The sequence below is a fragment of the Poecile atricapillus genome, chromosome 3 (assembly GCF_030490865.1).
Source record: "Poecile atricapillus isolate bPoeAtr1 chromosome 3, bPoeAtr1.hap1, whole genome shotgun sequence".
NCBI classification, from domain to species: Eukaryota; Metazoa; Chordata; class Aves; order Passeriformes; family Paridae; genus Poecile; species Poecile atricapillus.
In genome coordinates this window covers 59,794,816-59,819,590 of record NC_081251.1, presented here as the reverse complement: position 1 = coordinate 59,819,590, position 24,775 = coordinate 59,794,816, and the positions used below count along the sequence as shown (strand labels likewise).

Sequence of the window (24,775 nt, the reverse complement as noted above, 5' to 3'; positions counted from 1 at the left end):
TTTTTGTTATGGGATCACTGAAAAAAAAATTTCTATTGAAACTGCAGAACATGCAACCCTCGCAAGAGAAGTCCTCTTGAACTACAAATGTGTTTTTCTACATGACCTCGTGAGACCTCAGCACGCAAATAACCTGCACAGAAAACACCTCAACAAATAAATTTTAAGAGTAAATAGAGTGTACCCAACAGTATTACAACTTCATATCCCATTATTTTCCATCCTCAAAAGCTCACCTTATTTTTCAAACTATAGTTGTCTAGCCTTTGAATTTTTGTTTCCAACCTGTTTTAACAGCACTGTGACTTACCAAGGGAATGCCAGGTTGCTACAGGCCCAGCAGCTTTGTTTTAGACTAATGTATGTGCTCCTGGCAAGCAGGACTGCTGCGAACACTGGAGCCGGGAAGGCCCCGGTACCTCCTGGCTCTGCTCGCTGTTACATCTCATGCTTCTGTTATGTGCAATGCAGATGTGCTGCAGAAGCAATTTTTGACAGATTGGAAAAGCAGGCACTTTCCTCTGTGGTATTTTTTTGAGGGAAAGCATATCCTACATGTTCCCACTAGCACACTGTGGCAGTGGCAACTGCTCTGAGAGCCATGCAGCAGGAGACCCTGTCACGGCAGTGGAGTAGTTTCAGCTTCTTGAAGTTCCAACTGAAAGGAAAGAAATTGCAAATACAATGAACAATTGCTTGATATCTTCCAACCCACAAGTTTGTGCGTGTGTTTTTTTTAGGAGGAATTGATTTCTCATTTGCAGTCCTGATGTAGAAAGCTAAGCACATAGCCCAGAGTAAGGCAAGAGTATGCTTTTGCCATGAAGCAACAGAGGAAATGATTACAAAGAAATATCAGTAGGTCTGAAATTTGAATTAGAATTAGAATATGCTTCATATAGAGCCAGTTGTTCTCTTTCTAGGGTGGAACTCTATGAATTTCACAAGCATGGAAAAATTTCACTCCCTTTCTGTATTCTTTCTGCAGCAGTTACAGGGGAATTAGTATTTTAGTTGGATACATTCTGTGCTTATATCAGAACAGTGTCTAACTTTTGGATTTTCAGTTATAGTCTAGTTTAAATTCTGTGTGATGTGGTCTTACATCAGCCATCAAACCCAGCAACCTCTCAGCCCTTAATGTCCCCAGTCTCCCTGCTGAGTCCTACTTGCATGCAGGCACAGCAGCACTACAGATGTTTTGATGAAGGAAACCTGCTTACTGCATGGCATGTCCTGAAAGACTGCAAACCCTCTTTGCTCAGCAAATTTTGTACCAAAACCCATTGAGAGCTGGGTGGGAGACACTGCAAATCAAGGGTTTATGGAATGGAAAGCAGAGGCACAGATGAAGCCTGGATATCCACAAAGAGCCCATATCAACACATACCAGCTACAAAAGAAAGCCCAGTTTTAAGGATCTATTGAACTTAGACAAATGTTTCATGGATGTCACTATCTCGCCAGAAACAGGCTTTTAAAGGAACCAGTACTTGAAAATTATTATTGAAATACAGTATAATTCACAAAGGAGATATATTAATTTTCTAAAAATACCCAGGAAGGCCATTCTCTGTTAATACAGGTAGATGTGAACCTGCCAAAGAAGCTTCCCATTTTTTTCATGTTTCTACAACAGGAACCACCAGCATTGCCCATATTTGTTTACAGTGGGTCATATAGCACAAGGAAAATTAAGAAATAAGAAAACATTTCATTTATTTAATCACAGTGAAACTAGCTTTCAATTTTTCCTTGTTTTAACTTAAAACATTTTTCTCAAATCCAATATCCTTTTTATTTTTACATGTGTCTGCCAATCCAGGCAGTAAAGGCAAAGCTTTCAGGGCTGAGCCTTTTGTTACTGAACATATCTGAGGCCTCATTTTCAGAATATGGGGAGGATTTGCAGTTTCCATTAAGGCATTTAGACATTTCAGTAGTTGACAAGAAAGCATCAGAAGTTAAAACTGAAAAGAAGAGTTACACACAGGATAACTAAATAGTCCTGAAGATGTGCCTATACATAATTTGCTTAGTTGCTTGGATACATTCCGGTGAAGCTGCTATAAAAGCAGCCATAAAAATGGGTCACAAAGGAACTAATCCATTGAAACAAATTAAATTTCTCAGATTTCTATAATTTGTAATAATCCAGTTCCCTAATTATTTAAGATTTTTTTGTTATAACACATAGCTACTAGTAAAAACTTAGTTTTCAGGGGAAAATAACTATCAACTTATCTAACATTTAAAAAAAATTAAACCTTCTTTTAATCTCAGAGATAAATTGATGCAGAGAGCCTCTGAGCATTTTAAGTCAAAGCTATTTCAATATCTTTGTCAAGATTTTGATACAAATCAGTTAATGTCAACAACATCAAAACCCCTCAGCCATCTGCAAAAGCTACTATTTGGTCCTTCATTCCCCTCCCCTGCCAATACTTGGTCATAGAGAAAAGTTCAAAGAAAGCAGTTTTGCTTTTCAAGCAATTTTTCTCCCCCCCCAGGATTACATCACTCCTTCTCCATGCAAATGCACTTACAAGATTGCATAAACCCTCCTGAAAACTATAAGCACTTAATCTAGACTTTTTTGGTAATGCCAAGGAGCCACAGAGTAGACCAAAGGCCATGATATTAACTTAGAATAATATGAATATGTAAGATATTTCCTGTTGGTGCTTTTGAACTCATAGAAGACACTGTTGTTCCATCCAACAACTTAAATACTTAAGAGTATTAATTCTAAGTGCTTTTAAATGCTTTAAGAGTGTTAGGCCTTATGTGATTGAACCTTGCAGTTCTCATTAACATTAGCAAGAGAAACAAATTCTCACTTGGCATAAAAACAACTTGTAGAACATCTGTTTCTTAGAAAATTATATGAAGTGTGCCAAGTACTACACAGCCTTGAAATTAGAATTGATAACAAATGCCAAGAGCTTGTCCATAGAAGAAAGAGTTTGTCAGTCTTCAATCAATAGATACACAAGCTAGACTTTCTTTTACAGAAAACACTTACCTTGTGAAAAGAATTTCCTCACTGTCTGAGGAAATACTGGTTTGTCTGAGGACTTTTCTTTTTTCTTTTCTGAGAGCTAAAGCTGCATTCACTCTAGGGCTTTTTTGTGTTTAAAATAATAATATAAAAATATTAGGTATTACACTTGTAGTTACTATTCCAGAGAACCCTTTTAGTGTAGATTAGTTCGGCAATCTTGTCTCTCATTCTGATAAAAGCAGACACCAAAAAATGTCTTACAGAAATGTTTGCTGGAGAAAAAAGATAAATTAAGTTTAATATTAAGCTTTGAACATGGCTTGCTGTGAATGCACTCTATAGAAATTGTGGAGAGTGAGAATGACTGTACCAAACAGCTGCTGAGCTGAACTCCAGGGAGAAGGCCCAGGTCAGCATTCAGGGAGCACATCTGGCAGAAATAAACCAATGACAGCATCAGCAGCTGCCAAAGCAAGGACTGCAGGGATGGTGGTGAGTGGAGTTGGCCACTCCAGAGTCTTTCAAACACCTGAACATGCAAAGATCTATCCATCCGCTTGTGAGGACCTGAGCTACCAAGTGCTGTCTTCTTCTCCCTGGCTCTGGGGAAAACTGATGGTTAGTTGCTAGGAAGAGCTACCAAAGTAGTCAATTTCTTCCAGCTCTGCACACACCCTTTTTGTTCCATGCAGACTGGATCTTTGCTTCAGTTTCCATCCTTACTGCCTCACTTGGACCTCATTCCTTATGTTTCTCTTTCTCCTCAGCATTCTTCCTCTCACTTTCCTTTCCCTTCAGTGTCCTTTCCTTTCCTTCTCTTTATTTCATATTACATATACTTTATTTCTTCATAACTAATTTATTTCATCACTGTTCCCCGAAGGAACAAAAAAACAAACCCAAACCCTAACCAGCAAAGAACCCAACTCTAGGACTAGCTTCCTCCTTATTGCCACTCTCAAGATCAGTTCACTTGCTTGCTCCATCCCTGCCCCAGCAGGCTGTCTCTCGGTGGTGTAGGCTGAAACATCTCTCTGGGAAACATCACATATTCTGTGCTTGCTCAGTGCTCAGAGAAACAGATTTTATTTCACTCAGCCTCTAGGCAGTACCACATTAATCTTTTCTATGGGTAGAAGTTTAGGTGGCTACAGATCTAGAAGTAATATAAAGACATATAACTAAATGTAGAAAATGAGAGAAGAGACACTGCACTCTAGAAAGGTGGAATTGTACTAGGCAGAAATACAATCTTACTGTCATTGCATGCACAAATTTGATTCAATTGAGGATTACAAATGCATTATTAACAGATGAATGCAGTAATTTGCTACACCTAGTATTTACTACAGATATATACAAACATACATACCTACATACATATGTGCACCTATGCCAAGTTTGGCAGTTCTGTTTCACCACTAGACTGAGCAGGTGCTGATTTCACAGGCTACAGTTTGGCATGTATGAATCAGACACTGGTGAACAGTACCAATTGTTGATGCTTGATAAAGCTTCTCGCTTTAGCCCTTCTCCATTTAGACCTCCCTCCTTTCTGGTGCAATTACTTTAGTCTCCTTGGAGATGGGAATATTCTTATTTGGGCTATCTGGCAGCAGCTGAGTGTCAGGCAGGCAGCTGCTTTCACAAGAAGCCACTGAGCTCTGCGCCTCAAGGAGGCAGCCAATTTGTGGCTGAAGTGGCAGCGGTGAGAAACTGTTGCATGAGCAACCTAAGTATATTGCTGAAAGGTGATATGGCAAGGAATGAACCAGGCTCATGCCTTTTGCTCTTATTTTTAAAGAATTACAGAGACAACTCAAACTTCTAGTGCTTTTAATGTGCTTGAACTAATTCCATGAATGTTAAGATTTGCTTTCATGTTTTGCTGAGATGGAGCCTGGAAATTCTCAAGACTAAGCATGGGACCATGGATACTGAACATGTATAAAAGAGCTTCTTCGCAAAAACTATGCAAAAACAGGCTGAATAAAAAACCCCAAAACTAACTCTTGTTATCTGATGTGCCATAAACTTCCTACTTCTTAAAGGCTTTTTCTATATGGAAAAGGTATTTTCTTTGTATGCCTGAAATGGCAAAATAGCACACTTGCATTTAACACGTGTGTATATATTTTCATGTATGTTTATGTATATATATATATATGTATACACACACACATTTCTAACTCCACCTTATTCACCACATAATTATATGACACAAGAACTGCATGTAGACAAGGTCTGTTTCTTGCATGACTTTCAGGACAAACAAGGCCAGGTAGGCCTTCTTTGTACATCAATCAAAAGTGAACAAGCACGGTTTTTTATCTTTTTATTCATTGTAGCAATGAGCCACTCCTGTCTCAGACAAGGAGTATGAACCAGGAAATCTGTGATTAATTTTCAACCTGCTGCAAACATCCTGCAAGTGAAACACTGTTTTATGTGCTTTGTACATGCATGCACGCTGGACCCAGTCACTCAAGGTACCCTTTAGAGCCCTTGGCTTCTGAGCATCAAGCAGGGCAGAGAACAACTAGCACCATGCAGGACTGGGGTCTCTGTGTATGCATACACCAGTTTCAAACATAACCTTGAACACTCTGAAAGTGTTCAGACCTTCCAAAAGCTACAAATCAGTGTAAGTGGTAAGTTCAGAACACATGTCATCTCCAAGCGGCTGGCCTGGATCCAGAGATGACATCTCCACTGCTAGTCATACCTGATGGTTAGTCCTGTCCACCGTGTTGGCAGTGGAAGCATGGTCACGAGTGTTTTGTCGGACTCGGGTGGAGTTTTGCTGCTCAATGGTTGAGGAAGTGGGGATGCAGAACTCTCTGAAACACCTTTTGAAATTCTCATCTAGGAATGCATAAAGGACTGGATTAAGGCAGCTATTTGTATACCCTAGAGCAATACAGAAGTGCCAGGAGACAGTCTGGAAAGTAGTTTCTGGGATGTTGACCAGGGCTTTAATGATAACATAAATGTGGATGGGAGTCCAGCAGACAATAAACACTGCCACCACCACAAGAACCATCCTTGTGATTCTCCGCAGGTTCCTATCCTTCTCTTTGGAGCCGGATAACATGCGGACGCTCTTCAGGCGTAAAATCATCAGCCCGTAACACACGGTAATGATCAGGACTGGCATGATGAAGGCAAAGATGAATACACAGATTTTTAGGAGGTTCTCCCAGTACCAAGCAGGGTGGGAGAATGTAAGTGTACAGTCAATTGATCCTGAGGAAAAAGAAAACAGCAGAGAAGAACATGCAGGTCAGTTTTCATTTCCTTTTCTTTAAACCTTTCTTTAATTAAATATAATTTAATTAAATATACGAAGACTTTTCACCTAAGTAAACATGTAAAATGAAGCAATCTGTGACCTGTCATTGGCATAAACATTGGTAGGGTAGAGTGGAAAACAAAACCAAATTAACATGTTCTCTTTTGCAAATTATGGCTTGGAATTTTATGTATACTAAACAAGGAAGAGATCTGAATTGTCATAAATGCTTAGACTTTGACTCATTTCCACTTTGAGTATAAAACATGGTGAAAAGGAAGATCGTTAAGCCACCATATATGCTGAAAGTTTGGGCATTTCAGGGCAGAGGGGAAGAGAATGACACGACACTTGGTAACTATGCACTGTGGAGGGTCTGGATTTATGATGACATGCTGTCACTGCCCCTTTAGAGCACCAGTGGTCAAGAAAGTGCTCTCTGCCCTGTATCATGTCCTGCTGGACAGGGTGTAACATATCTAAAACTGCCAGCCTCCCAGTGGGAGTATCCTGGGTAAAGCACAGGCTCCTGTGCTGTAGAGCAATGCAGAATGCCCCACAGCAGAAGGCAGGCAGGCACAGATGCTTTTCCAAACACTACAGTAACTGAGTGGGACAGCAAGACTTGCATGGACCCACAGAAGTTGCTGGAGATGCTTGTTGTAAAAGTCAGATCACATGTACTTCTTGTCTAATCAACTACAGCCAGATGCAAAATTGCTGAAGGGACTCATCTGCACTGATACTTGCTTTACGCACGCTGGAAGTCAGAAGTTAATTCAATGCCTCTACACAACAGTCAAACAATGCAGAAAGGAGTTTAAATGTTGAGTACTCAGTTTAGGAATGAAAGCCAGACTTACCATGCCTGTATTTAGTAGTTGCCATGAACATAACTGGCAAGCCAATGGCAGAGGAAAGAATCCAGTTGCAGACATTGACAATTTTGGCATTTCGGGGAGTACGGAAATCAAGGGCCTTAACTGGGTGGCAAACAGCCACGTAGCGATCCACACTCATGGTGCAGAGTGTGAAGATACTGGTGAACATATTGTAGTAGTCTATGGATATAACAATCTTACAAAGGATGGTACCGAATGGCCAGGTTCCCATCAAGTAATTCACACTCTGGAATGGCAGAGTACTTGTTGCTAGGGCATCTGCCAATGCAAGATTGAAAATATAGATGTTGGTGGCAGTCTTCATTTTCGTGTACCTAGAAAAAAAAAATTGGCAGAGGATGTGAATGACCACAACTGACATTGTTATATAAAACTCAATTCAGTGCATTATCTATAAGAAGCTTCTGTAAAATAATGTGTTACATAATGCCAAAGATCACATTTTCTGCTTTTAACCAAACAACCATGCTATGATTCACCTACAGGTTGGCAGTTCAGTGAGACATCAGCTAAAGGGTGTAAGGAAGAAAAGATTTAACTTGTGCAGAAGGAAAAGATACATGTAGAAGAAACAACATTAGAGATGCTAAAGAATTGAGAAGCTGAAAAAGTTGTGTATTAATAGATCAGATACTGATATCTACATGGATAGATTTTCTGTACCTGCTGATGTCATGCCAAATATCTGTCTATCTAATAAATACATTCTGTAGAAATAAAGAATTTATTTGTAGGTTGTGGAGTAGTAATGTCATTCTAAATGGGCAACACTTGAGACCCACTTTTTCTGTGGATGCTGTACTTCCGCAGTGGTACAAAAAACGTTTCCATTTAAGTAATATTCCTGGCCATGCAGCCCTGATTGCTGCTTGAGGTTGCTGGGCCCTGTGACTGCTTGGATTTTGGGGGGTCAGATGGCTTGCTCTTTTGATGAAACTTCCTTCCATTTCTGCAAAACTAGTAACAAGAGTGTTTGATTGAGTATTTTGCAATTTTTAGAGTGCTTTTCAAGAGGAAAAGCACATTTCAAAAGACCTGTTGGGGAACCTGCTAGGGAAGACAAAATGATAGATAAAATACACTAAAAAAGATAAAATACACTATATCATGGGTTTTATCTCTCTGAGTTAGATCTCTTCAGAACATGAGTCAGTTGCAAAAAATCCCAATTGTGTAGGGAATGGGCATTTGGAACATTTTTTTGGTAGGGTGTGCAGAAATGCAGACTTCATGTTGAATGGACCTAAAAAGCTTTTATGATAAACATTTTAAGTCATTGGTACTGGATCTGTTCTCTCATTTTTAGCACTATGCATGAGAAGACACTAACAATCCTAATTTCAATGTAAGGTGGTTTTTAAAAACAGATTTTCAAGTAGATCCAAACTCTATCTTGACTGCTGCTGTGAGAAAGTATAATCTGAACATGATACTTTCAAGTTGTAAATAAACTCCATATTCTGAAAGTTCTGTAAAAACTTTTCTTACTCCATTCATATAAAAAGTTTGTAACTAATATAGGAGGAGGTAAATGCTGCAAGCATCTACAACTCTTCTTTTTGGAAATTGGAAAAAATGTACAGGATTGCAGTGTGGGAGAGGTACACAATAAAAGCTACAACTCTAAAAACTGTTTGGAGGGAGGAGAAAATATTTTTCAGGCAATTTGCTGAAGAATCTTCCAGCTGAGAATGAAAGCAGCAACATTTGTATTTTGCTTTTACTGTTATCTCTGCTAAGCCCTGTGGTTTATCAAAATGAGTGCCTCTCCAAAGGTCTGAGACATCCAGGAGTAGCTGAAGGTGTGTTCAGAGCTAAACTGAAGGTTTGATTGTGCTGTCAGCAGGCACATCCAGCTTGCTCCCACCTGATCTGCTCGGGCAGGGACCGTGACAGAGGGGCAGTGGCTCTCAGCTCTGCACAAACAGGCAAAGGTGATGAGGATTCTGTGCCCTCACTCGGGCTGCTGATCTCTGCTCAGACCTTAGATGACTGCCTGCCTGCTTTACAGCTGGACAAGAAAGCACACTTGGGAATGAATGCTGCTCAGTGCTGCTGCCATCACAGGTGATGCTGGGACAAGTCTGTCTTGCATCAGATAATAATGATAAAGCTTTGTTATCAGTAATTAAAGCCATTATGATTTAAAAGGAATGATTGATACAGCAAAAAAGCCCAAACCATCAACCAATTATGTAAATGACTTTCAGGTTAGCATGACAAGAGGATAGACAGAAAAACACTGAATAAATAGAATAGAGTAGAATAAAGTTTCTTCACTGGGCATGTGTCTTATTCCATTTAAATGCCACATATTTTTCAGTTTTGCTATCTAATTTTCATTGTCAGTTTAAGTTTAAAAGTTCTTGGACTTACTTTGTTTAATGGCCTTAAAAGACTATCAATGAAGGGTTTTGCTTGATGTACTCTGTAATCTTTGTACTTCTAATCATGCTGTTCTTACAATGAATAGAAGCAGAGTTCTTATGGTGATAGAAAGTATTTACCTCCACAACTGCCTAATCAACAAAAGCCTGTTGAAATTTACAGGATCCTTTTCAGTGAATTCTATGGGATTTGGGCGTTTCTCTGTGTGGAATATTTGAAGATTTTATAAGAGGCTTATTTCTGCAAGGTACATTTTGTAAAACATATATTTTTCCAAATAAGTAGATTACCAGTGTCCCCAGGATTATTTTTTTGGCATGAACAAATAAATACCAAAGCAATTGATTAAATGTAATTTTAACAGCATGAGAAGTAACAGTCAATCAAAATGGAGCTTTTCAAAGTCTTGATCTTAGCTGTTATTATGCATTTTACTAAGGTACTAGTCTACCTGTTGGAACAAGCAGAACAAACATTTCCATCATCCAGACTTAGATGTGTATGTGATGAGATTTCTACAGTTGAGAAATTTATAAATTTATAAATGCAATCTTTTAAGACACTGCTTTCACACTTTCATTCAAACTCATTAGAGAATCTAAAAATTAACATATGAGTAGCAAAAAAAACCTTAATTGCAAACTCATGAAAATCTGAATAGTGGTATTTAGATTACATTGAATTTTCATCATCTAAAACATCAAGTGTATTAAATTTTGCATGACAATGAGCAAGGTTACAAGTGAAGACAGAAGTTGGCTTTGGGTGGCCTTTTATTTTACAATTCTGTAATGAAAAGACTAATAGAATGTGATGATTCAGGGGCTTTTTGTGAATATTTAGCGCAATATTGCTCTTGGTATATACTCAAATTATTTATGCTCATTATAATACTGGCACCTACTAGTATAACCCATCTAACTCCTCAGTGCAGGTTTTGTATCATAAAATACCTGTTTATGAACTGTTGTTTTGTTGGTAATAGCAGATAATAAATCAGGTTTACAACAGTAAAAATATACTTTATGTCTGTAATTTTTTAGGGAAAGCTCAGCCTTGTCTTTAACTTCAATCCTACAAAGTTTTAAAGTAGACTTCAAGATTGAAGACCTGAGCTGTACAGATGCACTCAACCAAGATTTGCTTGGAATAAGAAAAAACAATGGAGAAAAGAGTGAGAATTCAACTCAGATAGTCACCAAGTTCCTAGCATTCAAGGATTAGTAGAAAGTTTTGAAATGGATCCCTCAACTGTCTGCCCACGGGCCACCTGTAGTTTGTAAACCAAATAAAACACCAGATTAACCTCAGAGAGACTCCAGCTTCCAAGCGTAACAGCACCTTGGACAGGAGCCAGGAGCACCTTCCACTTCTCATGCAACAGGAGAGATGTGAGACACCTGCCATGGCCCTGCTTCTGGCCTGTCCTCTCCAATAATTTAGTTACTACCTTCAAATATTTTTTAGGAGTCTCTTCTTTTGAGCTTCTTAAAATTTAATGAAATCTTTAGTTTGTATCAGACTTTATTTAAGCCTCACAGAGTTTGTATACTGCTACTGTAGTCTATACAACTAACGTAGCTGTGCCCCTGCTGCTCCTTGGTCAAGTGGTTTACATCCCTGTGGATTGCTGAGCTATCCTCTCCTCCAAAGCCTTCTGCCCTTCTGGACCAGATCAGCTTTACAGCATCCTTGGACACTGGGCTGGTGCAAAGAATAATAATAATAATAATAATAATAATAATAATAATAATAATAATAATAATAATAATAATAATAATAATAATAATAATAATAATAGTGCTGCAGCTCAGAGTAATACATAACATTACAAACTAATTTGCAAAATTTCCTCTCTGAGTAACATCAATGAGAAGGAAAGCAGAAACAGTCTTGCACTTAGTTAATGGGCTGGTTGATGACAGACTGGTAATAATTACTTTTGAGCAACACAAAGGCATGCAAGGTTTTGCCTTCAGAATGCTAATTTGGAGACAAAGACTACTTCAAGATCTGTGTTTAAGTTCAGTGCAAAATACATGAAAAACTGGACAAAGTCACTGGAGATTCACTGCAGAAAGCAGTCACTCTCAAAAATGGTTTGGCTGCTGAAAGAAACAACAGCCAACAGTTAGGTCTTGCATACAGACAACCTGACACGGCTCCTCTTGATGCTGGAGATTAGGTTAGCATTTCAAATTCATGCTCTTCTTGCATAAATGACTTGTTAAACAAATGAAGAATCATTATGTGCATACATTAGATTAGTTGAGGTCGCCTTGGGTGGGAACATTTAAAACATGTGAAGTATACCTAGTTGAATAAATTTAAATTCTTTTTTTCCTCCATGATTGTTCTGGTGCACCTTGCACATGCAACTCAAAAACAGTAGGAAAAAGGGACTTTTTTGACATGTTTTCTTGAGATATCAGGTGCTTTCAATTTTTCTTGAGCCCTTAAAGCTTTGATCAAAGCCATGACACATTCAAGGTGGTCTGTAAAAACCCTCAAAATTTTTTCTGTCTGCCAATCCAGTTTTAATATTTGACACTGAAATGAAGTCTCTCAAGCCACATTCTGGAAAGCACCTTTAAGCTAAAGGGTCTCAAATGATGGACTTTACTGATGTCCATCTATTTTATCATCCTTTTCTTTTCTTCCCATGGTAATGGGTCTCTACAGAGTGAAAGACCCATAATATATCTCAGCCACTGCTGTAACATGTGCTGTGGCAGGCTGTAACCTATTAGAAGTCTTGAAGTCATATATATTCTGGATATGTCTAACCTTCCTGTCTGCAAGCACATGACTTAATCAGCTTGAAAACTTAAGTCTTTGATTTTTTTAGTCAGGGGTACTTCTGAGTGCTTATTCCTTAAGCCACTGAATTTCGTCTCTGGCTACAAGCACCATAAATTTGTGCACAACCCTGATAGGTTATTAGGCAGTAAGGCTGCCCAGATTGGAGGTACCATCCTTTTGATGTGTGTTCTACTGAAGAGATCTTATACAAAGCTGTAATTTAAACAAGTAAGCCCTGAGTGAAACCAAACCAACAACTAATTGAAAAACTAAACAAAACCTTGAGCAGATACAACAATATAGCTGAAAGCGGTCACACTTGGTTGCAATGCAACTGTGCAATTTGCATCGCACTCGTTTACTACCTGCATGGAAAGTAAGTGAAATGGGGACGTGAGGAAGCTTTTACTGCCTTTAAGAAAGACAGAGGCAGTTGCTGTTTCCTCCTGTTAAAGCCTTGCACAGCACAGCACTACCCAGTCACTGCTGTGATCTGTCACAGGGGTTTAATTAGAGATGAAAAATATTAGGCATCACTTAACTGTCAAGGCATAACATACTGAGGGAGTGCTGTAGATCTAAAATCAAAGCGTTTAGTTATTAGACATACTCAGTCATACTTCACATACATTGTCCTGGAGCAGCTTTCTCTCCTTTCTTCACTCACTGGCAAAGGAATGTCCATTTTATGAGCGTATATGTGGTCAGTTTGGATCTGAGCACAGGACAGGGAACTGCTGGACTGTAGTTTGCTTCAGTTGCTACCTCTTTCTCCCTAACAATTTGTTCTCCCACTTTACTGTCACTTTATTCTTTATTCTCCTCCTTAGCACAAATGAGATTTGGCCAGAATGTCACCAAAGTTTACTTCCCTCTCTGACTTCTCAGCTTATCCCTTCCTCTCACCAGGACACTGCCAAGGCATGTGCAGACCCAGCTTACAGGATGCAGGAGAACCAAGCAGAGCACATCACGTCCTGGGAAGCAGCACCAGCTCAAGGCCATTTTTCTTGTACTCAGAACCCATCAGGAACTTACCTTATACCTCAGCTTTGAGACAGGGTGAGCTAAACAAAAGCCTTTTAGTCAGAGCCACCTTTAGACTTCAGTGCCAGTCATTTGGGAAACGATGTGGCACCAAGAGAGTTGTGAGGGCATCTGACTCATCCTGTTTTCCTGTGCTGGACTTTGGACTAAAAATTACTTGCTGGTGTCTTTGTAGTCCTTCCTGATCTTATTTTTTTTGCTACTGAAAGGCACCATATAGAAGTCCTCTTTCTGCTGTTCAGTTTGAGACAGTGAGTTTAGTCCCTACCCTGGAGAAAATAAAACAAACTTTTTTCTTTTGGGAAAAATAGCTATTTTCAGGAGGAAGGCTGCTCCTTTCCCTTGACTGAGAGGATTAACAAGCAAGGAGATTACTTCAGACAGAACAAACACAAACTTCACAGTAGTCATAACAGGTAATTATTTTATGATTTCTTATTATTTTTATGCCTTCTAAAGTTAAATAAATGTGAAAAATATTCTGTCAGAAATACATACAAAATAAAGCTGTTGTGATGCGTTCTTTTTTTTCAAAAAGGGGTGGAGAATCAGTCAAGAACCAGTACAGCTATATCACTTGCCACAAAAATATTTAAGATGTTGCCATGTCTTATAACTCCTAACTTCTTTTCCCAGACATCATAAAAAGCAATTTAATGATAAAAAACAAATGACAGGAATAAGTATGCTCCAGTGCCCAAACAGTCATCTGCTGGTACACTTCCTTCCCTTCCAGCCTAGTTGAATGGGGGGAAAATTACCTGCCAATTATTTCAGAACTTAATCTGGCCTGTTTGTCAAACCACTTTTATTTGAGTCTCTGTTTGCCTGGTGCTGAGGCATATATGGGTCTCCAATAAAGGTCGCTGCTTTCACGGTTATTGTGTAACATATCTCTCTGAAATAAATCAATGGTGCTAAAAAGGCTAACTTCAATATATTGCCATTATCCAGCAGCAGGTGCTTATTGTCGAAGGTTTTTCTTTGCTGGGAAGACACATAAAGGAAAACTGTCAGTATATTCAATTTGACTTTTTCCCCTCTGCCTTCAGGGAAGTGTGATTGAGAGTAAAACTGCTGACTACACCTCTGATAACTGTGGTGACATTTTTCCAGAGGGACAAGTTATCAGCTACTTTGTCTGGTTTCCAGGTGCTGGTACCCTCCTCCTGATCTGTAGACTGATCACCTGAGATAAGGACTGTACATGAAATATCCCTGGTCAGCAGGGAAGCTGTCAGGCAAGCCTTTGAAGACAGTTTTAACACTAGTAGATGTGAGATCCCTTAAGGTGTGGTAGGGAACAGCAGGCAATCCATCCCCCTGGTCAGAGGGCAGCAGGGAGGTGGTGTGGGGCTGGAGGCCAGGACATACACAGGCACTACAGACCAAAGTAACACAAGGTACACAAGGTATGGCCTCTTGCATACAGGAGATTGAGACCTTCTGGTGAAGCTGTTGAGTGTGATCTGGAAAAGAGCAACAGAGGTGAGGCAAAGGAACTAGAGAGAGAATAAATGTGAAGGAAGGCTTGCCTATGATGTGGGGAGAAGGGAAAAGCAGGCAATGGTGGAAGCTGGCATGACAGGAAGAAAGAGCACAGTTATGTGAGAACACCAAATCAGAAGTACTGGAAGTCATGAACTCAGTCTCTACATGGCAAGGGTGAGATTGTGTCCGAAACTGCGGCTCTGAGGGAGTTACTAAGACCACAATCTAAAGAGAATTTTTTGGGTAATTGGCTCCTTAGATGATTTTTCTATAGGGGTAGCACATCCCAGGGCTGAAGATTAGCATGGTGACAAGGGCTGCTCCCTGTCCACTCTTAAAAAAGAGACTTCACTCAGTTGGAACTGCTCCACATAACACGACGAGGAGGAGATTGTTCCATTTTACACAAACTTATTTTTGTTCTGAAGTTTTATTCTGATCTGAGATACGAGATCTTATAGCTGATAATTGAACACTTCTCAGTAAGAAGGTGGAAAAAAATCTATTTCATGTCCTTCACAGTTATTTGATTAGCTATGGTGTGTCATCTCTAACTTTTTTCATCATGTAAATTCAAAGGGAAATATAAATAAAATTTAGATGTGTTTAACATTAAATAGATGAATGAGAATGCTTATCACAGCTCAGTTAAGCTGTGGAACTCCTTGATAGTGAACACCATTAAAAGCCCACTTCCAAAAGGGACTAGGGGTCTCCAAAAGATAATTATAATATTCCCACTTTTAATACCATAAACCCAAACTTCATCATATAAACCAAAGAAGACACAGATGGTTATAAAAAGAGCTTTCTTTGAGCTCAGCTTAAGCAGAACAATTCAGAAAATAGTTACTTTTGGATTTTAAAAAAATATACAAGAGTGGATTTATATTTTGAAGAGACTTACCAAGCATTGAAAACTTGTTTTCACTTGGAACCATCATGAAAATATGTAATTTTTTGAAAATGTCTGTTAATGAAGATCTCTACAACAACCATTTTTAGAACACCTAAGCTTAAAAATAACCAAGTTATAATCAGTAAAAATGCTTCAAATGTTTGTTTTGAAGCAGCTTTGTTTAATAGCAGCAATCTTTGTGACCTTCTTCTTCCAATCTTATTTTTGATCCTCATTTCTTGGGGGAAGTGCTGCATATTAGGAATGTCCACAAAAAGCTACTGAATAAATGCTGATGCAAACTGCAGCTCAAAGTCTCTCTGCAGTCTAAAAGTCTATTAGAAGGATAATCACAGTGTTGCCCCTATTTTTTCCACTCTGTGACTAAACACCAGCTGCTGGCTATGGCTGGAAAAGAGGCTAGGAAGCTAAATTATGATTCTGAGACATTTTGACTTGCATCATGTTATGTTTGAGATTTTTGTAAACATATCACCTTTTGATTTAAGGAAGTTATGAAAGGTTATCCACAGTGTTCAGCAAAAGTTATGCTTGATGGTTTGGGAAAACACTGTAAATTAAAATGAAATAAAACTGTACTTGAGGATTACGTTAGCTAAATAGCTCATTAGTCATTGGCTTGCTAATAATTATATAATATAAGCAATATGTGCATACAATAGTTTATACCCTTATTGAAGCCTTGAAAAGTTGGTAACCTTTGATTCGTTTTTATAAAGAAATTAAAAAAAAAAATCAGGCAGCGTTTAGCACTGTTTTTTCATCGGAGTCATTACCATAAGGTCACTCCAGGAAAAGTACAGTGGGATCAAGCAGCTTTTTACAGGCAAATTGAGTGAGAAGGGTTGTTTTCTGCCCAGGACTGTCTGGTGGTAGGCACTAGCAGAGCCAGAGGGTCTGTGCACCTGGGCCTGGAATGCTGTCCTGTGTACAGGAGCTCACTGAGACTGGGGCCAGGCACAGGGTCTGGAGATGAGTCTGGGGCTGCAGAGCTCTCACTCATCCCTCAGGTGCCTCTGCTTCCTCAGTGAGATGGGTGTTACCCCCAGGTTGCAACCTCATATATTTTTGGTCAAATTTTCATCATGTCTGTAAAAACAATTTAAAAAACAAAATATAAAAACATAAATTCCATTTTAATTGTCTGCTTTCCTTCATCTTGGGGAGGGAGGGGAGCTGCTTGCTTGTTAAACATTTACCCACTAGCAAAGGTTAGTAAACTCTCTCACAAACAGTATGCAAACAGGGACACCTGCCTTTCCGTAAGGCAGGATGCTGAAGGTCACCCCCTTGCTATGCTGCTGATTTAATTCAGCTCCTCTGCTGCTCCTGCCCAACAGTGCTCCCTCAGCTCTACTCTGGCTGGTGCTGTGAGCTGTATTAGTTCATAATTGACATGACTGGATAAGGCTGCTGAGGCTTCCAGCTCTTAGCATGGGGGTGGAACCTTTGCAGTCGGTGGAACAGTCAGGACACACACACCCAAGCAATGCTGTGCAAATGCAGAGAAGTTCATGAGACTGTGGACAGGAAAGAAAAGCAGGAATTCTATGCACTTCTTGGCTTCTAAGCTCCCTGACCTATGCTGTTAAAAAGGATGCTGAAAGTCACCTTACAAACTGCACCCATAACACCATGTCACCTTGCAAACAACCTATTTTTCAGAAACACTTGTTTTCACCCACTTTCAAGTTTGTGATAATTTCCAGATCTTTTCGCTCTAAAAAGACTCCTCACTTTTGTGCACATGTGTGAGAATATTTATCCCTCTGGTGATATCAATTATTTCTACAATATAAATTTCAACTCTAAGTCCCTCCTACTTAATAAAACAGTTTTTTCTGAATTGTGATTGAGCTCAGCTGAACTAACCAGAGTTTTCAGTGTTGCACAGTCTTTCCACATTAGATGATGCTTCAGTCACAGCTCTTTTTTTTTTCAAAACACTATTAAGAGGTGGTTTTGAGATACATAGAATGATTTCTCTTAATTTCAGAAAGTGGACTTTGACTTCTTTCCCTGTTTGCCATTTTTTTTTTTTCCTTGAAGCAGTAGAATCATTTACTCAATGAAACAAGACATTTCCTTCCTCTACAAAGGATTGTGGAGAACCTGAGACCCCTTTGTTTATGATATGTGAAAAATTTATAGCAAAACAAATGAGGAATCACTCTGAACTTGAGTGGCTTCAGTGGCTGTTGCTGGAATTACAGTTCTCCCAGAGCATCTGGATTGTGGAGGACTGGGGCTTCTGTGAGCTACTCCTCTCTTCCAGACATGCAATGCTTAAGATTTTCATCTAGGATCTATTGCAGCTTTCTAGCATATTGCCTTAATCACAAGGTATATTCTTATTTCCACTCTAATTGTGAGACTAATATCCCACCGACTCGATGAGAAAGCTGGAAAAGCCTTTGGATTACTGTGTAAATTAATTCAATGCCACATGGTACTAATTGTACACTGTCTTATTGTACTCTGAAGCAGCTAGAAGTAGCATTTGCTGTTGATATAGCCATAACAACGTTGTGTTCATATTAGTAATTTACATTCAAACAGAGCACACGAGGAAAACAGAAAATAAAAATTATCTACACATTTTTCAGATCACAGGTAATTTATAGCTGGCAGTAAAACCTATTAAATTACTACTGCTGTCACTTGAAGGCATTTTTTTGGTACTTGAGAAAGGAAACAGCTCAGTGTAAGTAACATGAGGTTTAACCTCACACACTACATATCAAACATGTAAATATTAATTCAAGGATGAAAGCATTCAGCTGAACAGAAACCATCTGGCAGAATGAGGAGAGTGGATGAGAATGCATCAATTATAACGTAATGTGTATAAATTGGAAATCCATGGATCTCCTTTGCACGAAGAGCCTTCTTTTCACATTGATAATCACAATACATTTCTAACTTCTCCTTGGACATATCTGCTTTCTGATCTCTGCTTGCCCCAGCAGGGACAGCAGGGTGGCATTGTGGAGCGACAGTGATAGTCCCCTGATACTGATAGTGTCAGGCACTTGCACAGCTCTGGCTCCAAACCCCTGGATTTGCCTTGTGGAAAAATTTTAAGAGTAGTAATATTTACAAGATGACATAATAATTTTAAAACTATTTCCAAAGAAACCAAGTGTGAGATGTTAGCATGCAGCACACTTGATCTGAAGTCACTGTTGCTTCCACCAGGGCTGGACTCTGAAAGGTGAGTAGGACAGTTTCAAATAACTAAGCGCCTACCTCCCAATTCCTAGTATTTTCAAGACAAGCTAGGTACAAATATTACTTAAAAATCTTAATTTTTAATAGCCTCAATTCCTCTCACAATTAATTTGAAATTCAATGTTTTGTTCTTTCTGAGTACGCATGATGGGAAAGGCAGATAAAGAAGGGGAGTTTCATATGATGACAAATTCAGTCCAGAAAAACTCTGGCCTCTTATATTGGATACCAGGAATGAATGCGAGCACATAGGGTCACCATTTCAGAGGTTCATATTCTATGATTTGAAACACTGTCAAGCTAAATCACTAAATTCTCTGTTGCTGACCAGATACACTACACCTACAGAGAAGCACAGAAAGGGACTGTATTTTTATGCTGCTTAAGATCCTATTCAGCCATTAGCATGTAAATTCCTTGTCATCCCAATTGCTAAACACCTGTGCGGTATTAACTGGGAAGGAATTCTATCATACCAAAAGCTGTTCTTGCACAGGAAATGGGGGATTTGCCATAAAATTGCTGATGGTTTTGGACAAGCCACTTAATTTGTGTTTTCCTCTGGAAAAGGAAAATATATTTTTTGCTTTCACCTATTGCTTCTGGCTTTTGTTTCTAAGCTGTGATCTCAGGGAAAGATGCTTTCTTTAGATAGAAATCTAAACACAAGTGCCTCATTCGATTTGGCTTTGTGGTGCAAGTGTAATTCAATTAATTACTGTAAGAAATATGAACCTAGTATGGGTTGTGTCCAGGATAATAAATACATAATTCCAGGGACAACCTGTGGCATATTTCTCTGCTGACAGCTCTCCTGTCTCTGTTACACTGTGCATCTGCTTTTCCTCCCAGAGGAATGCATTCAGCACTGCTATGGTGATTGCAGTCATGCCCCCACTCAGAAGCCTTTATGCAGATGAATCTTCACAGACAGCTTGAGTTTCAGACTGATCAAAACCACAAGACAGAAGAGAATCTCCCCAGTTCTGTGCATGCAGCCTCTGAAGTACAGCTAAACCCACAAGGTTTCTGAACTGCTCTAGTCTGAGCCACTGCTGGATATTACTCGTGTTCCCACCAGGTGTACCAGATGCACAAGCTTTGCAGTGACATCCCTAACGCGTGTCGAAGGAATCATCCTCCATCCTGCTGCAACACCCCACCGTGACCACCACCCTCACCTCTCCCCGGCTTTCTGTACAGCTGGCACCACAAAGCCGCCCGCTGCCGCTGGTTTGCCAGCGAGGCCAAGAGACAGCCCCGCTTCTTGCGGCCCCGATTCCTCGAGGAGCGCAGAGCCCGAAGGGAGAACGGGCGCTCCAGACGGGGGGGAAATTGGAAGTTCTGGGGCTGCCTCGATAGGAACGGAGCGCGCCCCTGGGCCATCCCCATCTCCCCCCTTCAAAGCGCCCGCTGAGCTCTCCAGGGCTCAATGGATGCTTGGTTTGGAAACGACGAGCAGGCACGAAGGGGATGAGCTCGGTCGGCCCCGTCCTGTCGCGCCCCGCCGTCCCGCTCCCGGCCCGTGGCTCCCGGGAGGTGGCAGTGTTCCCCCACGGAAGCCACCGCCCAGCTCCGCTCCGCTGCCAGGCCGCCCGGGGAGCCTCCTTCGTCTCTCTCTCACTCGTTCTCCGCTCGTTTACGGGCAATGGATTCATCGCGCGTGATCTGACCCGCAATAGCCCCACTGGGGGCTTTTTCTCTTGCGGGTAAATAGTTGCGAAGTGCCGCAGCACAGCCGGAACGCCGGGACTACGGAAAGCGGTCGCGATCACGGCACATGTATTTATACACGTGTACACGCGTGTATGTCTATACATATATAAATGTATTTCAATATACAAATACAGATCTAGACATGAGGCAAAGGCTCTCCAAACACGGCCAGAGAAGCGTTTCACCGCGGTGCCATTTACATTTTGTTCGTGCATTTGGGAGAGGTGGATGGAAGAAAGAGGATGCGTGCCTAGGATAGCCTATCCGTGTGGTAACCAGTACCCGTACACGCTCACAGGCAGTGGCTACAATGCCTTTAAATCCTCGCTCCTTAGGGGACAGGTGCGGGATTCAGGCCCCGTCGGCCAGAGCCGCCCGCAGAGGTGCTGCAGCTCAGAGGGTCCTTAGAACACCCTCGGACGCGCAGCGGCTTCTGACGGACTGGCCGCCCCTCACGGTTCCACCGCAAGTTTCTCTCCCCCCATCACCCGCTCCGGCCCTTTATCAAAAGCCTCCTTCCCTCTCCCGCGGGGGCCGGCGCCCGTCCGCTCCCCGCAGTGTGCCCCTGTGCGCGCTGCCCGGCGGAGCGGGACCGCAGCATCCCCGCCGGGACCCCGTCCCGCGTCCCGGCGCCCGGCGCGGGGTTCCGCCCCGACGGCAGCGGCCGTGGGCTGCGGGGCGGGGCAGGGCGGCACTCACCTGACGATGACATACATGACCAAGAAGTTGCCGAAGAGCCCCACGACGCAGACCACGGAGTAGAGGGCCATGATGGCGATGGCGGTGACCACGGAGGGGCCGCCGCCCGCGGGCGCGCAGGGCCCGCCGCCGCCCGCGCTGCCATTGCCATTGCCGCAGGGCTCGGAGCGGTTCCAGCCCAGCGCCGCCGAGGCGTTGCCCCAGGCCGGGCAGGGCGGCCCGGGCGGGCGGCAGGCGGAGGCGTTGGCGGCGAACGGGACGTCCAGGGCGCCGGCGAGGAGCGGCGCGGAGCCGTTGCCCAGCAGGTAGGCGACAGCCATGGCTCGCAGCGGCGTCAGCGCGGCCACCCGCTCCCCGAGCCCGAGGGACGCCCGGCACGCCGCGATGCTGCCGCGGTGTCGGCGAGGCGACGGCGCCCGCCCGCCCCGACGGCGCGCCCCGCCGCTGGGTGCGGGCACATGTGTGCGGCGGGCGGGGCGGGCCGGGAGGAGGGGCCGTGTCCGCAGGAGCGGCGGGAGCCGCCTCCCGAGCCCGCTGCCCGCCGCCGCTCCGCCCAGGCCGGCGGGAGCCGCTGGCGGCCGCCCCCAGCGGCGAGCGGGGCGCACCTGCGGGGCCGGCGGGCGGTGCGCCGGCGGTGTTCCCCTCCTCTGCGGGGGGCACTTGAAGGCAAAGAGCTTAAAATGTTCCCTTCCCCAGCGCCACAAGTATAGTGGCAAACACCGGGGAGAGAGAACCGGGGGAGACTGACTTGGCACTGCTGGTGCAGAGAGGAGATCAGTGTGCCACTGATTATCGTAGTGAGTCAGGGGTCTTGGCAAAACGATGTCCTCAGTGATTACAGAGATAACAGATCCTTGTAATCAAATGTGATGAACTGTATGGCAACGCTTTGGGAGGGGTTGTTATGAACAGAATTGTCCTTTGAAAATGACTCGGGTTTCATGGATCCTCACGATTTTCAGAGGATCTTCTGTAAAGAGCTCCAAGGATGTTCTCCCCAAGATGTTGGTCTGATTGTTATCGGATTTGATAACACAGATAAGTACATGAAAGACCGTTCTCTTGAGTCGCACACTCGTTTTTACTGGGTGCTTAATTCGCGCACCGCTTGTTTGCACCAGCACCTTTTCATGATCAGTTGTTCCAAATGACTACAGAGGTTCAGGGCTGCCTGATGGCTGATTATTAGGACTTAGCTCATTTACTCTCTTGCTAATGAAATCGGAAGAGATCCCTGGAAAGGCAGAAAAAGTATCTCCTGGTGAACAGGAAAGTGACAAGGTAGGTGTCACAGGAAAGTGATTGCTCCCGCTGCCTCATCATAGACACACACTTATTCTGCTCACCCTGTGCAGAGCATCTCCCGCTATTTCAAGAGTGGTAATGACAAAAGCAGAAAAGAAACAAGTTGCAACCTAAGAGAAAGATGCAGAATCCCGGCATTTTAGTCTAAGGATTACCTATGTGTTTGTGCCACAGCACAATGTGTTTGTGCCACAAGCAATGGGAACCAGTGCTGCTCAGGGCAGGCAACAGTAGTGGAATTGACCACACAGTCTTTTGATGTATATCTGATAATTTGTGGAGAGGAAGAAGAGGGAATGGGAAAGGCGTGTCACTGGACTTTCAGAGGGATAGAGATCTGGAGAATTTGTATTTCTTTTTTCATTCTAAAGTGAAATGGAAGGAGAAGGACGAGTAAGCTATTAATGGGCACTTTCGGTAGATAGCATGTATTGCTTCATGGCCAGAGACAGTATTTTCAGCATCCTTCATTGGTAGGAGAGAGCCATTTAGCATTGCATTTAGGAAGAGCTTTAGAACAGGAGTTATTTTGTCTGTGGAAAATGCTGTGGACAAGGGGTAATGAAATCAAGAACACAGACATTTTATGTGGTCAAAGACACTGTCTCTTTATCTCCTTCTATAGTCATATACAGAGCAGGAGGAACAAGGCTTTAAAACTTTCTCAGAGACTTTCATCTCTGGGTATGTGCAGAGTGTGGGAGCCTCTCTCTGTGCTTGCTCTTTGTTGCACTAAAGCCATCAGAAGAGTTTTATGTAAGCCTGTACACAATTAGTATTTGTGCCTGTCTGTGGAAAGGATGGGAAAGATTTGGAACAAAAATCAAGGCTGCCAGGAGTTCCACTCCATATCTTGTGTTATAGCCAGATTTGTATCATCCTTACTATCAGAAGGCCCTTTTGTGCATTTAAAAAAACTTTAAAATTACATTAAAATGTCTTAAAAAAAACCCTTAAAAACAGCTGGCCAGGTAAATAGAGTGCTATATATAAGTTTTTATGACTGCTCACAGGAAAGTGATTACACACAAAAAAATTATTATGCCCAAATAAATCAACCTTTGGCAGGTGTAGATGAAAACTTAGGATGTAGAGAGGGCTGGCAAAAAGCCCTGGGAGTTGAGCCTGTTTAAGACAGGCCTCATTAAGCAAAATTTCAAGGTAGGGGAGTGATAGTTGAATGCACCTCTTTGCAAAGTTATTACAAGTGTTACTTTGTAAGGACATAGGCAACGTGAAATAAATCTTTCGGATAATGCTTTCAGATGGTAAAGGTCATTTTGGGTGTAATAATGTGTGAGACCCTTTCTTCAAATAATTTAATATAATATAGGACTGTGTAGCCAAGATTCTGGAGAAAGGGTGTTTGTGAAGTTGAAGACCAGTAATTCCTTCTTGCTGGTAGTATTTCAACTTTTGCCTTCTTCAGAGAAAAGGAGCAGTCTCAATCATTTTCATTATTTCTGTATTCACAGATCACCTGTATCTCCTTCCTAGATTGTGACAGTGACTCTGCAGATAAAGGCAATCTGTAGAGTGGAAAATACTATATCCATTAGTTGAAAACAAATACTTTAAGTTTCATCATCTCTGAGTTCTTCTGCCCCTGTAAAAAAATGAAATGTCTCTTCAAAGTTTAATAGATGTAGGTATAAGTGATAGCTTTTGTGTTTGCATAACAAGTTTGAAGGGTGTCAGCTGGACCACATTGATGGTTGGATTAGATGATATTTAAGGTCTCTTCCAACCTTGACAATTCTGTGATACAGTCTTCGATTTCGTTACCTGGCAAGGCTACAAACCAGATTCCTGACCATTTGTTAAGGACTGTATTAACTGTCCTTGATGGTTACCTGTATTCTCAACTATCCTTGAGAAACTGATAGTTTTACTTTTGCTGAGTTGGAGGTACATATTGAATGAGAAGAGTGAAAGGTGTTCCAAAAAACTACTTACTGTAGTTAATGACATAAGGGTCT

General features: G+C 41.7%; 1 protein-coding gene across 1 annotated transcript; it reads right to left on the bottom strand.

Annotated features, from left to right (window-relative positions):
* Window positions 1–608: 608 nt before the first annotated feature.
* On the bottom strand, window positions 609–21,850 carry OPRM1 (opioid receptor mu 1). The gene is made up of 4 exons (XM_058835184.1): window positions 21,492–21,850; window positions 7,160–7,512; window positions 5,730–6,250; window positions 609–658 (listed from the first exon to the last, which is right to left on the bottom strand). Exons 1-4 carry the CDS (start codon window positions 21,809–21,811, stop codon window positions 620–622), a joined length of 1,233 nt encoding a protein of 410 aa, XP_058691167.1. The 5' UTR covers window positions 21,812–21,850; the 3' UTR covers window positions 609–619.
* Between the last annotated feature and the right edge of the window lie 2,925 nt (window positions 21,851–24,775).